General features: G+C 38.3%; 1 protein-coding gene across 13 annotated transcripts in view; it reads left to right on the top strand.

Moving 5' to 3' along the window:
- Positions 1-17,644, top strand: part of NEBL (nebulette) — a 382,486-nt gene that overhangs the window by 346,168 nt on the left and 18,674 nt on the right. For 9 of the 13 annotated variants that reach the window (XM_067562348.1, XM_067562341.1, XM_067562340.1 and 6 more), the window contains 2 exons: positions 47-139; positions 2,584-2,727. The exons of 3 other annotated variants lie outside the window; for them this stretch is intronic. In XM_067562348.1, the coding sequence (XP_067418449.1) occupies positions 47-139; positions 2,584-2,727 (237 nt within the window). Of the gene's footprint in view, positions 1-46; positions 140-2,583; positions 16,308-17,644 lie in introns of all 13 variants that reach the window. One more of the 13 variants, XR_010922369.1, reaches the window with a different exon arrangement.

Below are 17,644 nucleotides of genomic sequence, written 5' to 3'. Positions count from 1 at the left end.
TCCTTCACTGCTTGTCTGTCTTATCATTTCTATCTTTTGGGAAAAGACCTCAAAGTTTGGCGCACAGATCCGGGCTCCATCTTCGACATTGATCCTCTGGAAGACAGTATTCAGTCTAGGAGTCTGCGTATGCTTTCTGGTATTGCTTATATCTTGAGTTTTCCCCAAATCCACTTTTTAATGGAGCTGGTGTATCAAATTTTCGGGTCAATATGTCAACCATATATTGTATTTTTTCATTTTAAAATCATTCTACTTTTGAATGAGTGTATTAAAGGAAATTATAACTATATTCACACACAACTAAGAAACAGTGAAGGCATTGATCTTAAACTAGAATTACTGTTTTCAGTTAAAACCACAGTAATTCCAATAGTACTGAAGTCCCTAGTCCTGTTTGTAAATAGGATTTCCAAATAACTCCATTACATGAAAATTTCGAAGATCTTGGAGGGCTTAATTCATAAAATAAGCTTCACAGTCTTATGCAATTTTTGGCTACAATGTATTATATTTGTTTGCACCTGTCATTTGTTTGTTTAAAGTAGCACCCACGATGTGCTTTATGCTTTCCAAAGATTTAAGAAGGGACAGTCCCTCCCTGCATCTAGGGAGCCCACAGTCTGAGGATAGACAGACAAGTAGACAAAGGTTAGGGGAAAGGGAACAACAACGGGCAACAAATATTATGGCCTGAGTTTTATTATTGCCCTGTTTTAAAATGTATTTATTTTTAATGTTTAAGTTCAGACATATATTTATTTTCTACTAGTGGTATGGACTTAAAGAGCCTTTTGAATTTGGTTAAAAACATTTCCACTCACTTTAGTAAAGAAAGCAGAGCAGGTCAGGTATGTGTTTTTGGTTCTTTTTAAAAAAAAAAAAAAAAAAAGAACTTAAGAAGATTTGCAGACAGTTTATCAATAATAACTCACATTTAGTAATGGAATCAACTGGCAGTTTTGCCATTGACTTCTGCAGGGCTGGGATTTCTCCTCTGGTCTTTTGAGCTCTTAAGGTTGAAATTCTTTAAATATTAAAAATGTATTTTAACCAGGTTTTCACAAATGTAAAATTGGTTAAAATGATCTTTCTTCTCTGTTTTCATTTTTATATTTTTTTCAATATACCCAACTAACCATAAAGATCCTAAAACATCATATTGGAGGCTAAGGAAACCTAATCTACAGCCCACTAGAGTCAATGGAAAGATTCCAGTTGATTTTAGTAGGCCTTCAGTCAGGTCCTAGTGGCTGGCCAGATTTCCTGTTTGAATCCAAATGGACGCATTTTACCAGGAGACTATCAATGAGGTATAAGCACATGGTTTACATGAGCATCCTGAACCTTTCCATAAGTTTCCTTTAAGCTATACAGCCACAGTATTTGAAATCTTTAAATTTCTTATTTTAAATTGTATATAAAACTAAAATGGTGACTGCTGACGTGTCATAATGTTTCAAAAATATTCTAACCTCCTGACATATGCAGTGAGCTAGATTATATTTATCATTCAGTGAAAAAAATATGGTCGTTTTAGTAGTCCCTTCCGTGCCTGAATTGATGATTGAAAATTACAAAAGAAAATATGTTACTAGGCAGAGACCCTGTAAGGCAAGTTCTAGGTTAGAACAAATTTATCTTGACTGAGTTATAAATCCCAGAAAATTATTTTTTCATTGGAAACATTTATAGAACCTTAATTATCATAATGGAAATAATCATCATGTCAGTGAGGTTTCAGAAGTCATATGGAAGAGTAGATTGCCTATAGAAGAATTAGCCATGTGATCACAGCTGAATAATATAGAATAAAGGCAAATGCAGCCACCTTTTGCTGAATTCACTACCCCAGTAAAAATCATAACAGTATTACTTTTTAAAAATTATTTATCTCACACACTTTTTAGCTCTCTTTCCCTCAAAGTTTTCCACGTTTTGGGGGAAAAATTGATATTTCCAAACAGTGTATTGTACACTTTCTCCTTCCATCTGGGGCTAAGTAATTAGAACTTAAAATCAATGTAAATTGTCCACAATCACTTGTATGTTGAGTCTATAAAAATGGCATTTAATTTAAAGATGGGTCACTCACTTTCATGTTTGTGGCTTTTGCAAACTTAAGCAATTTTATGGAATTTGTGCTTCAATAAATTTGAATTTCAGAGCTTTTCCCCATGTGATTTAAAGCCATTATTTTTCCAGTCATGATCTGTATTAAAAAACAAATATGCCTGGTTTTTTAATGAGAGAGACTTTTATTTATATCAGGAATGGAATAATGCCTTTATTTTTCATTAGCAGTTTTTTCCCTCTCCCTTCATTTTTCACCCTGTTTTTTTCCTAGGGTCTCTGTGCCCTGCGCTCCTTTCTTCCCCTTCTTTTTACCATTTGAGGCAGAATACAAACCAGTCAAATCCTAATAAAATTTTTTAACCAAAAAGAAAATGAAATTGAGCAAAGTTCACCTTTCCATACTTTCAAGCTATTGTTACATAAATCATTTGCTGTGTTCTTTATTTTGTTCTGTTTTGCTCTTCTGTCAGCTAACTGTTTACTGTAGTATTCTTTTCCCCTTTGTAGAAAAAGCAAGCCGTTATAATAAACAGCATTTCCATTCTACCAGTACTTTTGGCATGAGTTTGGGAGATGAAAAGTCAGATGGTTATGAGACAAACCCTAGCCTTTCTTACTGCAGTGAGGTAACAAGGCCATCTGATGAAGGAGGTATCCATGGAGTCCTGCTTTTTTTTTTCACTAATAACATTGTCACACTGTGTTCAAACCTCAGGCCAGTATTAACTCAATGAACCTTATTTATGCATAAAACATTAGACGTGAGCTTTTGAAATACTTGCACTGAACTTATTCCATGGGGAGGCACAAGAAGCTTTTTCAAGCTTCCATACTTATTTGCATGCCATCTTTTTATTCTCCACCTCATCACCTTTGGGAATTGAACTGTAATAATCTGAAAGCTTTAGTAACTGCCATTTACAATAATGAAATGAAGACTCCTTTTGTTCTAACAAAACTCACCAATCTGGTTTTCTCTCTTTTCAAAGACATAACGGGAGTGCACAGTGTAAACAGGAAAATATGCAACTTAACTAGGCAGCTTGAATCTACTTGTGATTTCCAGTGAGCAAATCAACCTTATAATAACAGTTGTGAGGGGCTTAAAGGCCACTTCTCACTATTAACATAGCAAGGATCTGTATGTGCTAGGCATCTTTTTTGGTACCATGAAAGGAAAAGGTGCAATAAGAAGAAAGATTGAGATCTTTCTTAGATAAGAAAGCGTTCCTGGGTTTTCATATGCTAAAGACCTGAAAATAAGGTATTCAGGAAGTACATTTAGAAACTAAGATTATAAATTGATATATATATATTGGAATATTGTGCAAAAGTTGTTTTCATTTTGTACAAAATCATATCTCAAATATAAATACCTTTGCTGATGGATCATATGGTATACAGCATTGTAAAATAAACAGAAGAGCTCTGAGAATGATATTTTGGATCTTTAAAACGTTAGATGTGAATTTCCTGTACTAGTGTCACTTTTTCTGTTCTATTCTCAATTTGCTAAATGAAAAAATTTGCTTATCAGAACATATCGATATCTTGGCAACATGTGCTTCTGCCAGTTCCCCCCCCCTCCCCCCTTTTTGAGGAAATATATACAGAGAAGGTTTTTTGTTGTTTTCATGGAATTCTACCACGCAATTAGTTTGAAACGTATATTCTTCCATTTGTGCACTTTGTGTCATCATGAGAAATAGGCCAGAAGCAAAATAGCCATTCTTTAACTTTGAGAATGTTTGGTTCATGGTCCAAACTTTGTGGGTCGGGCCCATCTCCAATTAAATTGCAGTGTGTAATAGACTCTATTTGTGAATTTAAAAGTACAAAAACAATGTGTTCTACAGAATAAAAAGAATTAGAGAGAGATAGGGGCAGCCATGTATTAACTTTGGAAAATATGGACCTTAAAAAAAGGAAGGTGGTTTTAAATACCTTTTAAAAGTTTTTAAAAAGTTATAAGATGTTAATATAGAGATACTGCCACCAATTAATAATTTATAATTCTTCATTGCAACTTAGTGTTAGAAGGGTACCAAGCATTTTAATTGTAGACTGGAGAAGGCACACATAGAGCCTGACACCTTTTAGTGCAGGACCTTATTAGTATTGTTGTCATAGTGCCCAGAGGTCTCAACTAGGATCAGGGCCCTATTATGCTGGGTGCTATATATACACATAGTAAGTGATAGTCCCTGCCGACAATGGCTAGACAAGGCAGACTAAGGATGGGAAAAGAACTTAAAAGATCTCGATAGGTCATCTAGTCCAGTCCTCTGCACTGAGGCAGTACTAAATATAATCTAGACCATCCCTGACAGGTGTTTGTCTAACCCGTTCTTAAAAAAACCCTCCAATGACAGAGATTCCATAACCTCCCTAGGTAATTTGTCTCTGTGCTTTACTACCCTTACAATTAGGAAGCTTTTCCTAATGTCTAAATTTCCTTTGCACATTAAGCACATTATCACTTCTCCTATCCTTAGTGGCTAAGGAGAACAATTTGTCACCCTTCTCTTTATAACAACATTTTACATTCTTAAAGACTGTTCTCTTGTCCCTCTTCCATCTTCTCTTCTCCAGACTAAACAAACCCATTTTTTTCAGTCTTTTCTCATAGGCCATGTTTTCTAGACTCTTAATCATTTTTGTTGCTCTCCCCTGGACTCCCTTCAATTTGTCCACAGCTTTCTTGATGTGTGGTACTCAGAACTGGACAAAATACTCCAGTTGAGGCCTTTTGCAAGAATATTACATTGTTCACTCATATTTAATTTGTGATCCACTATTACTCCCAGATCCTTTTCTTCAGTACTCCTTCCTAGGCAGTCATTTCACAGTTTGTATTTGTGCAACTCATTATTCCTGCCCAATGTAGTAATTTGCATTTGTCCATATTGAATTTCATTCTATTGATTTCAGCCTATTTCTCCAGTTTGTCAGAATCATTTTGAATTCTAATCCTGTCCTTCAAAGCACTTGCAACCCCTCCCAGTGTGGTATTATCTGCAAACTTTACAAGTGTGCTTTTTATGCCATTATTCAAATAATTTATGAAGATATTGAATAGACCCAGATCCAGGATAGATTTCTGCTGGATCCCACTTGATATACCATTCCAGCTTGATTGTGAACCTTTGATAACTATTCTCTAAGTACACTCTTCCAGCTAGTTGTACATCCACTTTATAGTAGGTTAATCTAGGTTATATTTCCCTAATTTGTTTATGAAAAGGTCATGTCAGATGGTATCAAAAGCCTTACTAATGTCAAGCTATATACCTCTACTGCTTCCCCCATCCAAAAGGTTTGTTAACCTGTCAGAGAAGGATAATAGCTTGGTTTGACATGATTTGTTCTTGACAAATCCATGTTGACTGGTACTTATCACCATATTATTGTCTAGGTGCTTACAAATTGATTGTTTTGATTACTTTTGCTCCATTATCTTTCCACGTACTGAAGTTAAGCTGACTGTCTATAATTCCTTTGGTTGTCCTTATTCCCTTTTTTATTTTTCATAGATAGGCACTATATTTGCCCTTTTTGCAGTTCTTTGGGATCTCTCCCGTCCTCCATGAGTTCTCAAAGATAATTGCTAACGGCTCACAAATCTCATCAACCAGGATGAGGGACCAGGACTCTCTGAGGATTTGTTGAGTTGGACCATGTTAAGATCAATATATTGTAGCAAACTATTGTTACCCCTTTTGACCTGGCTAATATTCAGGGTCTTTCAGGTTATTGCCATGTGGAGGATGCACTGATGCCTGAGGCAGATATTTCTTTGATGCAATCCTGTTGTTTACAAAGAATATACATAAAATCCTGTGTCCTTGTACAGAGTATGAAACAAACAACACCTTTACACCCACCAGCTTCAATGAGGTTTTACTCAGCCCCCAGCATAACAACATGTTGGGTTTATCAGAGGTTAAATATACCGTCTGGAATGAAAAATGAATGTTAGAACAAAAAATTTTTGTCTGAATTGAAGAATCCTGTCTACCCAGCCCTGCCCTTCCTACCACCTATGTCAGATAGTGATTGTCCAGGACGTCTTTGCTTGGAAATCCTAAAGGGATGCCAGAAGCTTCATTCTTCCCCTTCCCAATTGCAATCCAAATAATTGTTGAGCTGCTTGATAGCTTGCCCTTAACGGGCTTTGGGAACTTTCTTCTTCTTAAGGGCCATTCAGCTTCCCTTGCTGCCCTCAGCTCACATTTTCCTCTCCTGCTTTCCTCTTCTCCCCCACTCCCCAGAAGAGAAGAGGTGCCAGGTGGTTTACCTCTACTTTTCTTGTTGTGGTGGTGCTGTGGATATCAGTTGTCTTCACTAGAATATGACATTTCTTTTTGGTTCAGTTTTAAGGCTGTTGTATGTGGAAAATTGTCTGGTTTCCTTTGTCACAGGATTGGGCATGTTGCAGCTTTTGCACAGGCATATTTAAGCTGTGGCTAAATCTGAGGGTGGGGTGAAATCAGCAGTTCCACAAAACAATGATGCATGTCAATGAACTGCCAAGGTTTGGCCAAAAATGCTCTAGATCTCTCTACAAAGGTAGAGCATGCTGGCTTGTGGTCTGTGCCAGCATTTGTGTCTTAGTGGTCAGGACCCCACACAGTGGGTAATATTTTTAAGAATGACTCAGTGATGTAGATGCTTCAGTCCCATTTTCTACCGTGATTTAGGCTCCTAAGTTATTTTCAAATATAGGACTTAGATGCCTGAGTCACTTAGGCGCTTCTGTAAATGTGACTTTGTGGCCCTGAATTAGGTTAGATTCAAGGAGTGGCCTAAATGGGTGGCAGCCACCATTTGCTGCAAGAACTGCCTGGCATCTGTGCACCACTTAATCAGCATATAAGGGCTGTAAATGAATTTCAAGGAGCCAAGGGAGAATTCTTCTTACACTGTCCTCTTTTGTAAGCCCTGGCGTAAGAGGTATAAGGGGGTAGGGCTGAGGCAACTAGGAATTGGAGTACCATAATGGTCTCACTCCAGCCCATAGGCAGCCTGGGACAGAAACTTGCATTTCTGCAACTACAGCAGCCTGAATATCAGCAGCACAAAGATGCTTTCATGGTACATTTGGCTCCTTTCTCCATAGCAAAGAATCTGTTTTGATGTTTCTTCCCCTAACTGTTCCATTAATTATTGCTTTATTTATTAATCTCACACAAAAAATTCGGAAAGACGAAGTGAAAGTTGCAGGCATGTGTCAGTAATTTGCATTTGTGTTTCCCTTCAAAGCCATTAATTATAATAAACAAAGAAACAAAATATTACATATCTGGGAAATTCTGAGTTAGGATTAAAATTTCAAGTAACCTAAACCTTTTAGAGTATGGAAGTTCAGAGTAAAGATAGAGAGACTACAGCTGCCTTCACTTATGAGACTTCCCCCCTGGCACCTGGAACAAATTGTGCATTAAAAAAACAATCCAGGCTCTTTCATGATGGGGCAGAAGTGACTGTGGAAGCCCATGTGATAGTATTGCAGAGTGCTAATATCATGGCCAGCTATCAGAACTGTACAGTGTTAATTATGTTGGTGCTATTATCATGGTACTACCATTATTTTAATCTCTTCCATTTTGTATAACCCTTTCGTGTCACTGAGCTTGAAATTGGAGAGTCTGCTGCTCTTGTGTTTCAAATTAGAAAATCCAAACCCCCCAGAATTGGAGGAGTTAAATCATCATGATTCTCTGCTACTATCTCTCTTTTTCTTCTTGTTTCATTCAACAGTTTGGGCATCCACATTTTGTTTTCATTATAGTTGAGAGAGAGTCTTTTCCTTAAGGTTCTTCCTTTTATTGTAGTTATCAAAGTCTTTGATGCAAGTTTCCTTCCATCTTGTTTCGATCATGGAAAGTTTTCATTTCTCTTTCCAATATTCTTTTGCTTCTTTCTGTTTTTATTTTAATTATCTTTCAATTTACTGTATCTTGGCAGGTCTTTCATTTCAGCTCTCTCCTGTTTTCCTTTGATTTAAATCAGTAAGATTTTTTTACAACTTTACCCAGTTTTGTTTTGATTCTGAAGGTTCTTCCTTAAAATGATGTTGGTTGTCATCTGGTATTGGATTCATTTAATTCCAATCATAATGCCACTATATAAATCCATCGTATGCCCACTCCTTGAATACTGCGTGCAGTTCTGTTCACCTGATCTCAAAAAAGATATATTAGAATTGGAAAAAGCACTGAGAAGGGCAACAAAAATTATTAGGGGTATGGAACAGCTTCCATATAAGGAGAGATTAAAAAGGACTGGGACTATTCATTTTAGAAAAGAGATGCCTAAGAAGGGATATGGTAGAGGTCTATACAAATCATGAATGGTATGGAGAGTGAATATAAAGTGTTATTTATCCATTTGCATAACACAAGTATCAGGGGTCACCCAATGAAATGAATAGGCAGCAGGTTTAAAACAAACATAAGGAAGTACTTCTTCACACAATGCACAGTCAACCTGTGGAACTCATTGCAGGGGATATTGTGAGGTCAAAAGTATAACAGGGTTCAGGAAAAAAAGAATTAGACAAGTTCATGGAAGATAGGGTCCATCAATAGCTATTAGCCAAGATGGTCTGGGTTGCAGCCCCATGCTTTGGTTATCTCTAAGCCTCTGAGTGCCAGAAGCTGGGACTGAACGACAGGGGTGGGTCACTGATAATTGCCCTGTTCTATTCATTCCTTCTGAAGCATCTGGCACTGGCCATTATTGGAAGACAAGATACTGGTCTAGATGGACCATTGGTCTGACTCAGTATGGCCATTCTTATGTTTCTTATGTTAATGTATTTTGTTCTGATATTCTGTCTTGGTTTTTTTTCAGTTAAACGCTGCCTGGTTAGTTTCCTCATATTGCAATCTTTTTATTCCCTTTCTACTGTCATTTCTAGTGCCCCTTTCAGGTTTTCATTGTCATACTCCTGCATGTCGTACATACAGTATACATTCCACCACAACTCACACATTTCTCCAAATGTCTGCCGCCTGAGCTAGAATCTTCACTTTCTTATTTTAAGATTTCTTTTAATTTGTGGTAGGAGGAAGGTAATAAAGTGGGTGTCAAATCCCTTCTGCCATTGGGATAAGATGCCTGGACCTAGTATTGTTACATATTTGAAAAAAATTAGGTAGGTTGAAATCTTAGTTTTTTCTAATTCAGCATTATGTTGTCTTAAGACCTTTACAGAGGTCTTTGTCCAGGAGACAGCAAATCTTACAGCGGCTGGCTCAAAAACGTTTAGGCCAGGACATGCAGGTGAATGAAATACCAATACTGAGATGATTTTTAAGCAGAAGGCACATATTTATTATGTTTTAATTTTAATGGGAATACCAAAATTTGCTTCGGTCCAATGCTGTGTTAAATGCCCTCGTGCCAAATAAACAATATTCAGGGTTGAGCCCTTCAACCTAACCCCTGTGATTCAACCAACTCCAAATCCTCTCATCCTCCCGCTGCAAAGGAGAATGAAGGTACACATGACGAGCACCTCAGTCTGTGAAGAGTTAAGGTTTCCCCTTCTTCATGCAGGCTATTAGGGTCCACCAGCCATCTCCCGGGACTCTCACCCATGTTTAAATTGGCAATCAGTCAGCATCTTGGAAACAACTTAACTAGACCTCCATGATAGGGCAGCAATTGCAGAATATTTGGTCTCAGAGCCGGGAGCAATGAATACAGCAAAGGGGATGGAGATAGATGTACTGGAGAGAGAATCAGCCATCCCTTTCCCCTTCATACCAGCCTAACTAATGGGCAACAGGGTGAGGCAGCGACATCGCTCTTCCTGCACTGCTCCCCATCCCCTTGCAGACGTAATTTCCAAGTGTGTTTTGGGTGAGGGTGACACTCCAGAGCACATTAGCCTGCAGCCCTCCCTTCCCACCCACCTTGTCCCAGGACTCTGTCCTCCACCCTAGTAAAATTGGAGCACATTGCAGGCTGTTAGGGACATATAGCATTCAGAGCAAATGTGTAAGGCTAGTTTAGTCACAGACAGCTGCCCAACTATAGTTGTCCCAGGAAAATTAGCCCACTTGCCGTGGCCAATCCTAGTGCTTCTTAGACACGTGTTTTTGGACATTCAGAGAGAATCCAAAACCAATACAAAATCAGAAAAGAAATGCAAATAAGAAAAATGACTGTTTTTACTGGGGGAAAGAAATATTCTCTTTGCTTTAGTACTTATCAGGCACCTTCTTTGAGCTGAGACAAAGAACAATCCCTTGGGCATGTCTACATAAAATAGTCTGTCCTGAAAGACAGCACATTTTCATTTGTACTGCTGAGCTATTTTGTATAATAGTGGAATTCATTTATAGCGAGGTCCTCTTCTTCCCCTTCATAATAGGCCAATGATTACTATCCTTAGAACTGTAGTTTGGATACTGCAGTGCTTTGAATAAGTGTGGGCCTATCATTATACTATATCTCACTGTCAACAGAATTTCAGTATATATCACCGCATGCTAGGTGCTTCCCACTACGTCAGCCCTGATGTTGATATTTAAAACATTAGTCTTGCAGAGAGAACCCTCAGACCCACACAAAGATACCTATAGATATGCAGCTAAGGTGATGCATACACAAGACCTTCTCCAGACTAAAAAAGGTCACTGCCTTTTGGATCATGGAAGCCCCAGAAGGCCAGGTGTGCTGTTACACACTGGGTTAGCCTAAGCAGGAGACAGTGAAGCCTGGTGTAAAGGATGAGGGAGGACCTCACTTATGGTAGGATTTGTGGAGCTGCACTCTGTTGAGTCTGTCCCTTTCCCCACTTTTTACATACATGTAGACTGCGTACATTAGGGTTGTACTAACTCTCTTATGTGGCTCCCGAATGGAGGAAGAGAGCTAGGAAGGGAGTCTGAGTTAGAGTTTTTCACCTCCAAGATGCAGAAAACCCTGCCAGTGACCTTCTGCCCAGTTTAGAGAACTGTTTTACACAGACACGCATACAAAATAACACAAGATTTGTATTTGCTTGTTATTTTACCGCTTTTCTTACCTTATCCTAACACAGTACCAAAGTCTGGACTACAAGGAGTGAATTGTAGAGCACTCTAACATGTCCCACGTGAAAAAAACATCGACACATTTAATCTTTTAACCAGTAAAAAATCTTTTTTAACCAGCAAAATATTTTAACCAGTACAAAAACCAGCCAGGCTGGTTAAAAGCCTGCCTTGTAGCCATCCTAGTAAAAGTCCAGGTTCTCTTTCCTTCTCTGTTTTTCTTGAATTTTTATGGCAAAAACCTGCTTTTGAGTGTGGAAAAGAGGGTAACGCCGACTTCTGCTCAGGGGAAAAGTAGGGAAGCTCCTACCGTTATCCATAGCAGTGGACCCCCTCCCCCACCTACAGCGCTGGTTGGTAGGAGGATGCAGGAGAGAAATCTTTGACCTGATAAAACCCCCTCTTCATTTCTATTGACAGCTCTATCATAGCAAGTTGCCAACCAGAATGGCACAGGTATGTTACACTTTCTTCTCTGGCAGCCAGGGCAGAACCCATCTTCCATGTTAGGAAGCTGAATTGTACTTTCTCTAATGTTCCCTAAGGTCCAATAATCTAACATGGCAATTGGGAGGAGAAGAGTTGTGGATTACGTGGAAAGAACAATAGACTTTTGGGGATCACCTATCCACATTCCAGTGCATCAGCAGGCTTCCCACCACTGAGAAACTTAAGTCTGAATACATCAAAAGAGAATAGTTTGTTTACTCTCTCTTTTGAGTCATATGTATGCTTCTCTTTTCTATCATCATCTTTCATTTGTTTCTGAATTCTTTTCTTTCAGACTATACAGAATGCTTTTAATTTTACTTCTTTTAAATTCAAGCCTCATACCAATTTTGCCAGCATGAAAACTAAATGTGTGAAAAATGTCTCTTTTCTGGCAAAGAAAGCCACATTAAAGCTGTCCTGTTTTTCCTTGTCAGTACTCATAAGATTTTCCTGTTTTTTTAAAGTTTATTATAGCATGAATACTAGAAAGAAATCCAAATAATCAATGCATCTGATTTAAATGTATTGTCAAAACAATTTTTAAGTGGCTGAAGCAGTAAACTAAATTCTTGGATGATGTGGGTAAAATGCACATAAATAGCATTATTATCTGTTCCACATAAGTTGGTATCACAATTTATTCAATGTATACATTGTGTTTGCATTAAACATGAGATGAGTGTTTACCCTTCTGCAAAATTGGTGACCCCTGCAATGAGAATGGATTCTCTTTGACAAACTGATTTTTGACAGAACCCAGTACTTTTCCCTTTAAAAAGATTTGCTGTTACAAAAGTGACCTGCTTTTAATTGCTCCACAAAGAAAATGAGAGTGCTTGTTTAGGAAACATGACCTACTTCTTAACCCTTTGAATACTCTATCTTTGAATGCAAGAAGTGGTGTTTTCTCATGTGAGTTTCAACCTTCCCTCTCACACCAACTCCTAGGAAATGTTCAAATTTGGAGTCATTTCTACATATAAGGTAGACATTGAAAAACAAAAACAACTACATTTAGAGCAAGTCTTATATATGTCCTCAGTGGACTGTATGCAAGCATCAGGGGGATCCTGGCAACAGGAAAGTGATACCAGTCTGTAATAGAGGGAAAAAAGCAAATTAAATTTGCGGTGAGTTTTCTGATTTCCTGAGTAAAATGGTATATAAGCAGGCTGGGATTAAAATACGTACCCTTGCTTATAGATGAAGTTCTGTGACAGAAGTACCCTTTGCTATATTTAATATACTACATGAATTCCTGCAAAGAATCCACTTCAGTATTCTAAACTATTTAAAGTGGGGCATCCAGAATGGTTCCAATTGAATGGGAATGTTAGTAGATGCAACATTTGTGCGGTAGTTCCATCAATCTTATCTAATCTATCTATCTAGCCTAGCCTAGCCTAGCCTAGCCTATCGAACTCTTATACAGTGACCCCACACTGTATTATGTGAATGTCTTGTAAATCAAACAAAAATGCAAAGTATTAGAGGACTAGATTTCATTCTCTTCCATTGGAAAACACTATGAGGCACCAGTAAACCCTTGTTTTCACATGTAATCTTTTGAAAAAGAACTGAAAGTTAAAGCTAGATTTTACCCTCAGATATGTATAGAATCTGTTGATGCCATTGAAATCAGTGGATGCTTCCTGCATGCATAATTAAGGGTAAAAATAATACAGAACATATGCAAATATATAATGTTTATAATAAAGAAAATGTTGTTACTATATTAAGGTCAACATTTTAAGCATAAAAAGTCATGAGATGCAAAACTTTAGGTTCTGAGAGTAAAATTATATTACCCACATTGCACCGTACTATATCCAGGTATTCTTTAATAGTGTAATTAACAGCTGAAAATGTTACATAGACTATATGCTCAATGTGGACAAGTTAACATTCCTAGGAGAATTTAATTTTGCATTTCCTAAATATTTACCACTTTGATTCTCTCTGCCCATTGTTGTCTCATGGGCCTCTCCCTACAGCCCAGGGTTGTTGCAGAATTAAGAGATCCTACCCCATATCAGGCTAAAGAGGAGTCCAGTGGAGAACCAGTTGTCCTCCTTGCAACTCCAGTAGCAATGCAGTGACTCAATTGCTCTGTCCTCTGTGGTCTCTGCCAGTTAGTTGAGAGTAATGCTGAACAACTGATTAGTGAGAAGTGGAGGGGCTCAACAAGCTGAAGTACTAGTGAGCCCTGACCAAATTGTTGTTCCAAGACTACCAGGTGTCACCTTGTGGATTTTTGACTATCTGTAAAAGATTTTGTGTCTATCTGACAATACATGTTAATAGTAAATCTTATGTACAGTCATTTTCTCATGCCTCACCAACATGGTCCTTCCACCTTTACTTACACTGGGGTGCCTTACTCATGCAAACAAATAGCTGCATAGCAATCAGTGGGACTACTCGTGTGGGAAAGGCGTGCCAGGTTCATCCCTTAGCATGGATAACAGCCTTTTGTTCAGTAAATCTAATTCAATTTAAATGACAAATTAGAACATGTTGCTAATGTGCCCTTCATTTTTGTTAATTGTTTCAGAATAATGTGTGAGAGAGCACAATACAGTGAAAACTGCCTGTATGCAATGTGAGAAGGAATTGCAGCATTTTGTGAGAGGTTGCGTGCCTCTCAGTACTGGGAAAGGCATATCAGAAGATGGTTTTTTTTGGCTGTTGCGTGCCTTCATAAATAAAGAGTGCGTCATGCTGTGAAGTCTCACTCTGCTTTCCCAGCAGAGACATGCTGCACCCTAAGTGACGTGCCAGCTAAAAATCCAGTTTGTGATAAGGTTTGCGCTTCACTGACAGATGTCACATGATACCAAATCCTGCAGCCTTACCTGTAAACTATTGCAATACATGTCTAGTGCTGTATTGAAGGGCTCTGTATGATCTATGTACACAACCATTACAAATGCAGTGTGAGAAATGGGGACAAGTATGAAGTATAGTAAGTATTAATTATGGCACTTACCGGCTGCTCATGCATGTATTGGCTAAGGTCTTCGGACTCCATGGTTACCACTGGGGTCTACTTATTTCTTATATAATTATTAATAATAGTTACTTCTTCAGTCTATATGGAATGGCTGGGGAAGCTCATCTTGGATTTAGATTGCCAGAACAGCACCAAGTTAAACTAAAACCATACAAGTAGAAATGTGTGTATGGCTATGGATATGAGTTCAACTCTAGTCATATGTTCAGGAGAATAGATGTAGAAACCCTATTCCTGCCAGAATGATGAACATAGAACAGCTGCCTAAACAAAAATCCGTATCTGGCGTAAATTGAGCTTCAGAGATATGTCTATTTTCCCCAATTTATTCATTTTTTGATCATAGATTGGATTAATGTCCTTAATATAGCAAAACGAGTGCATCAAGGACACACAAAGCTTTTAATGACTGGCCATTCAAAATGTTGCTATTTCTTCATTGCCATGGGTTTTAGCTGTTGTGCAATATTTAGTGCTCATAATACCCCCAAAACTATATTTTAAGGATTAAAACTGGGGACAAATTAACTCCATGTTTAGGTTTACAAGCAGAAAAGTTCAGTTGGTACTATTTTATAGGAGTTGTAGGTCTCAACTGGCCAAAGGGACGTGGGAACAGTAAAAGGGTTTACATTTCAGCTAAAATGACTTGTTATAAATGTTCATGAAATTCTAAATGTCAAATATAACCTCATAGAATTTTTAACTTGTCATTGTAGCAATTGGTTAGATTAGTTTGCTGCTGCTAATATAGTCTTGATCAATGGCTGGTTGTCTTCACGTACTGATTTTCACTTTTTTAGTTAATGCCACAGAAAACATTCAGGCTGTGTCTGAACTGTGGGCATGAAACTGGTGAATACCTACTTGGCATGGCTAAGCTGTGCCTCCTCTGCCCCTGCGGTGGCTACGCTGCTATTTATATTCACACTAGCTTGATGAGAGCTAGAGCGAGTAGGTGTATGCAGGCAAGGGAACCACACCCCTAGCTTGTAATGTAGACATAGTTTTAGGTTATGAACATTACAGATAACCTCTGTTTGCATTTTACAGGCTGGTGATTCTTCAAAACATTCTGACTTCTTGAATTTCCTGAGATATTGTATATGACCATATTTTCTAACAGATATGCTATTGGGCACATTGTACTCCCAAGTATTAAAATAAATAGGCTAGTGTTCTAGCTGGCCCTCAGGGAATCGGGACATCTACCAGGGTTATCCTGTACTGGGGAACCTGCGTAACTGCACTCCAATAAACAGCAAACCTGTATGTCAGCACTAAACAATGAATTTTGGAGGTTGCAGTTTCCTGAAGCAGTGGCCATTGAGATTTTGCTACTCTGCTGGGATGGGGCCAGTGTGCATGACAATATGCTCCCTGAAGACCAATAGTGGAGCACCACACTGTCTCCTGGTCCCTCCTTTAGCATTCAGTAATATCCAGAAACAGGGACTGTATATATTTGTTTGGTGGTAATGATGCTTCTCTTCATCTCCAAACTGCACTGGACATCTCCCAGGCTAGTGACATTGTAAAATAGATATATGCACTATTCTAAAACTTTCTTACAAATTGGTTTAGATGTAAGCTATAGAGCAACTGACTGATGTGGAGGTTTCTGACCCATGGCCCAACCTCACTCCATTCCTGTTTCTCCTCATGAAGGGAGAGTTCAGGTGAGAAATCTTCACAGGAATCTCATTCTGAAGATCCCCCTTACATTCTCCTGTTGTAGGAGTGGGCACCAGATTTTGGGTTCCCCAAGGAAAAGGCCTGCCTGACTCCCTAGCAAAATCCATATAGAGGTGTTCTGCACCTCTGCCCAGATTCTGCTTGTCAGCCCCTGCTCGCTGTCTAACCGCATGGCTCTATTGAAATTGTGCTGTCTAACCGCATGGCTCTATTGAAATTGTGCTAGAAGGAATTTTCCCTGGCTGTGGCACTTTCCTAGACTCCAGGTAGATGCATAGACTATTTTAGATATATTTTAGATATAGATATATTTATTCATATTTTAAATTTATCAATGAGTCATCTATTGACCTGTTGACTATGTCTGAATAATAAATATTACTTATAGGTTACTTAGTCTGAATACTAGCATAACACAGGCGCCTGTACACACAAATCAGAAGGGATCATTATGATCACCCACCCACCTGTAATAGACCCCTAATCTAAGACTGAGTTATTCAAGTCCTCAAATAAAGGTAGGAGGGTTCCACAGAAAAGAGAATACAGCTTGGGGCCATATTGCCTTTATTTTCCAATAAAAGTCCATGGGGCTGGAAAGGGTACTATTTATTTGAATTCTCCTTGCCCCACCTCTGGGCCAAGCAGTCTCCAGTGCAGAGTTCCAGACCTCTCAGAGGAGGTGGAGAAGGACGGCTTATCTATTCCATGGTACTGTTTCCACACCTCCTTTAGGAAAGCAGGGAAATCTGTGGGCAGATCTAGGGAGGAACAATCTGGGCCTATGCAATTATCTTATGATTTATCCACCCTTTAGAATTATGTAGCCCTTTCACCAACCACATTACTCGACAGTGCCTTGCCTTCACTTTCTAATTTCTCACTCCATCTATTATTGGATTTATGACAGAATATTTATCATATAGTTAGTGTCTGTACAACACATCTTTCTGTGATCCATACTATATTATTGGCTATAGTTAAAAATCAAAAGTTTTGAAACAATTGTGTAACATTTTTGTAAGCCTATACTTTTTGTGATAAAATTCTAGATTAGTTTTTTTTGCTGAAAGTGGCAGTCCTGCAGGACAAATAGCAGGAATTTTTATGTCCCGTTGCAGCTCACACGTATCTGTCATGGCCACTATCTTATATTTCTTTGCTGAGAAAGAGAAATCTCTATGACATCTTATTTCCTCGTCACACAGAAATCTAAAATAGTCCCTGAAAATGGAAACATAAGTTGCAAAATAATAAATATGGAAATACTTTTCCATATGGCATAAATACACCAGATGATTTTTTCCTGTGCTCAAAATAC

The sequence above is a fragment of the Emydura macquarii genome, unplaced genomic scaffold (assembly GCF_026122565.2).
Source record: "Emydura macquarii macquarii isolate MOO-44397 ecotype Brisbane River unplaced genomic scaffold, CSIRO-AGI_Emac_v2 contig_2422, whole genome shotgun sequence".
NCBI lineage: Eukaryota > Metazoa > Chordata > Testudines > Chelidae > Emydura > Emydura macquarii.
Note: the sequence above shows the minus strand (reverse complement) of the source record. Positions and strands in the feature narration are given on the sequence as shown.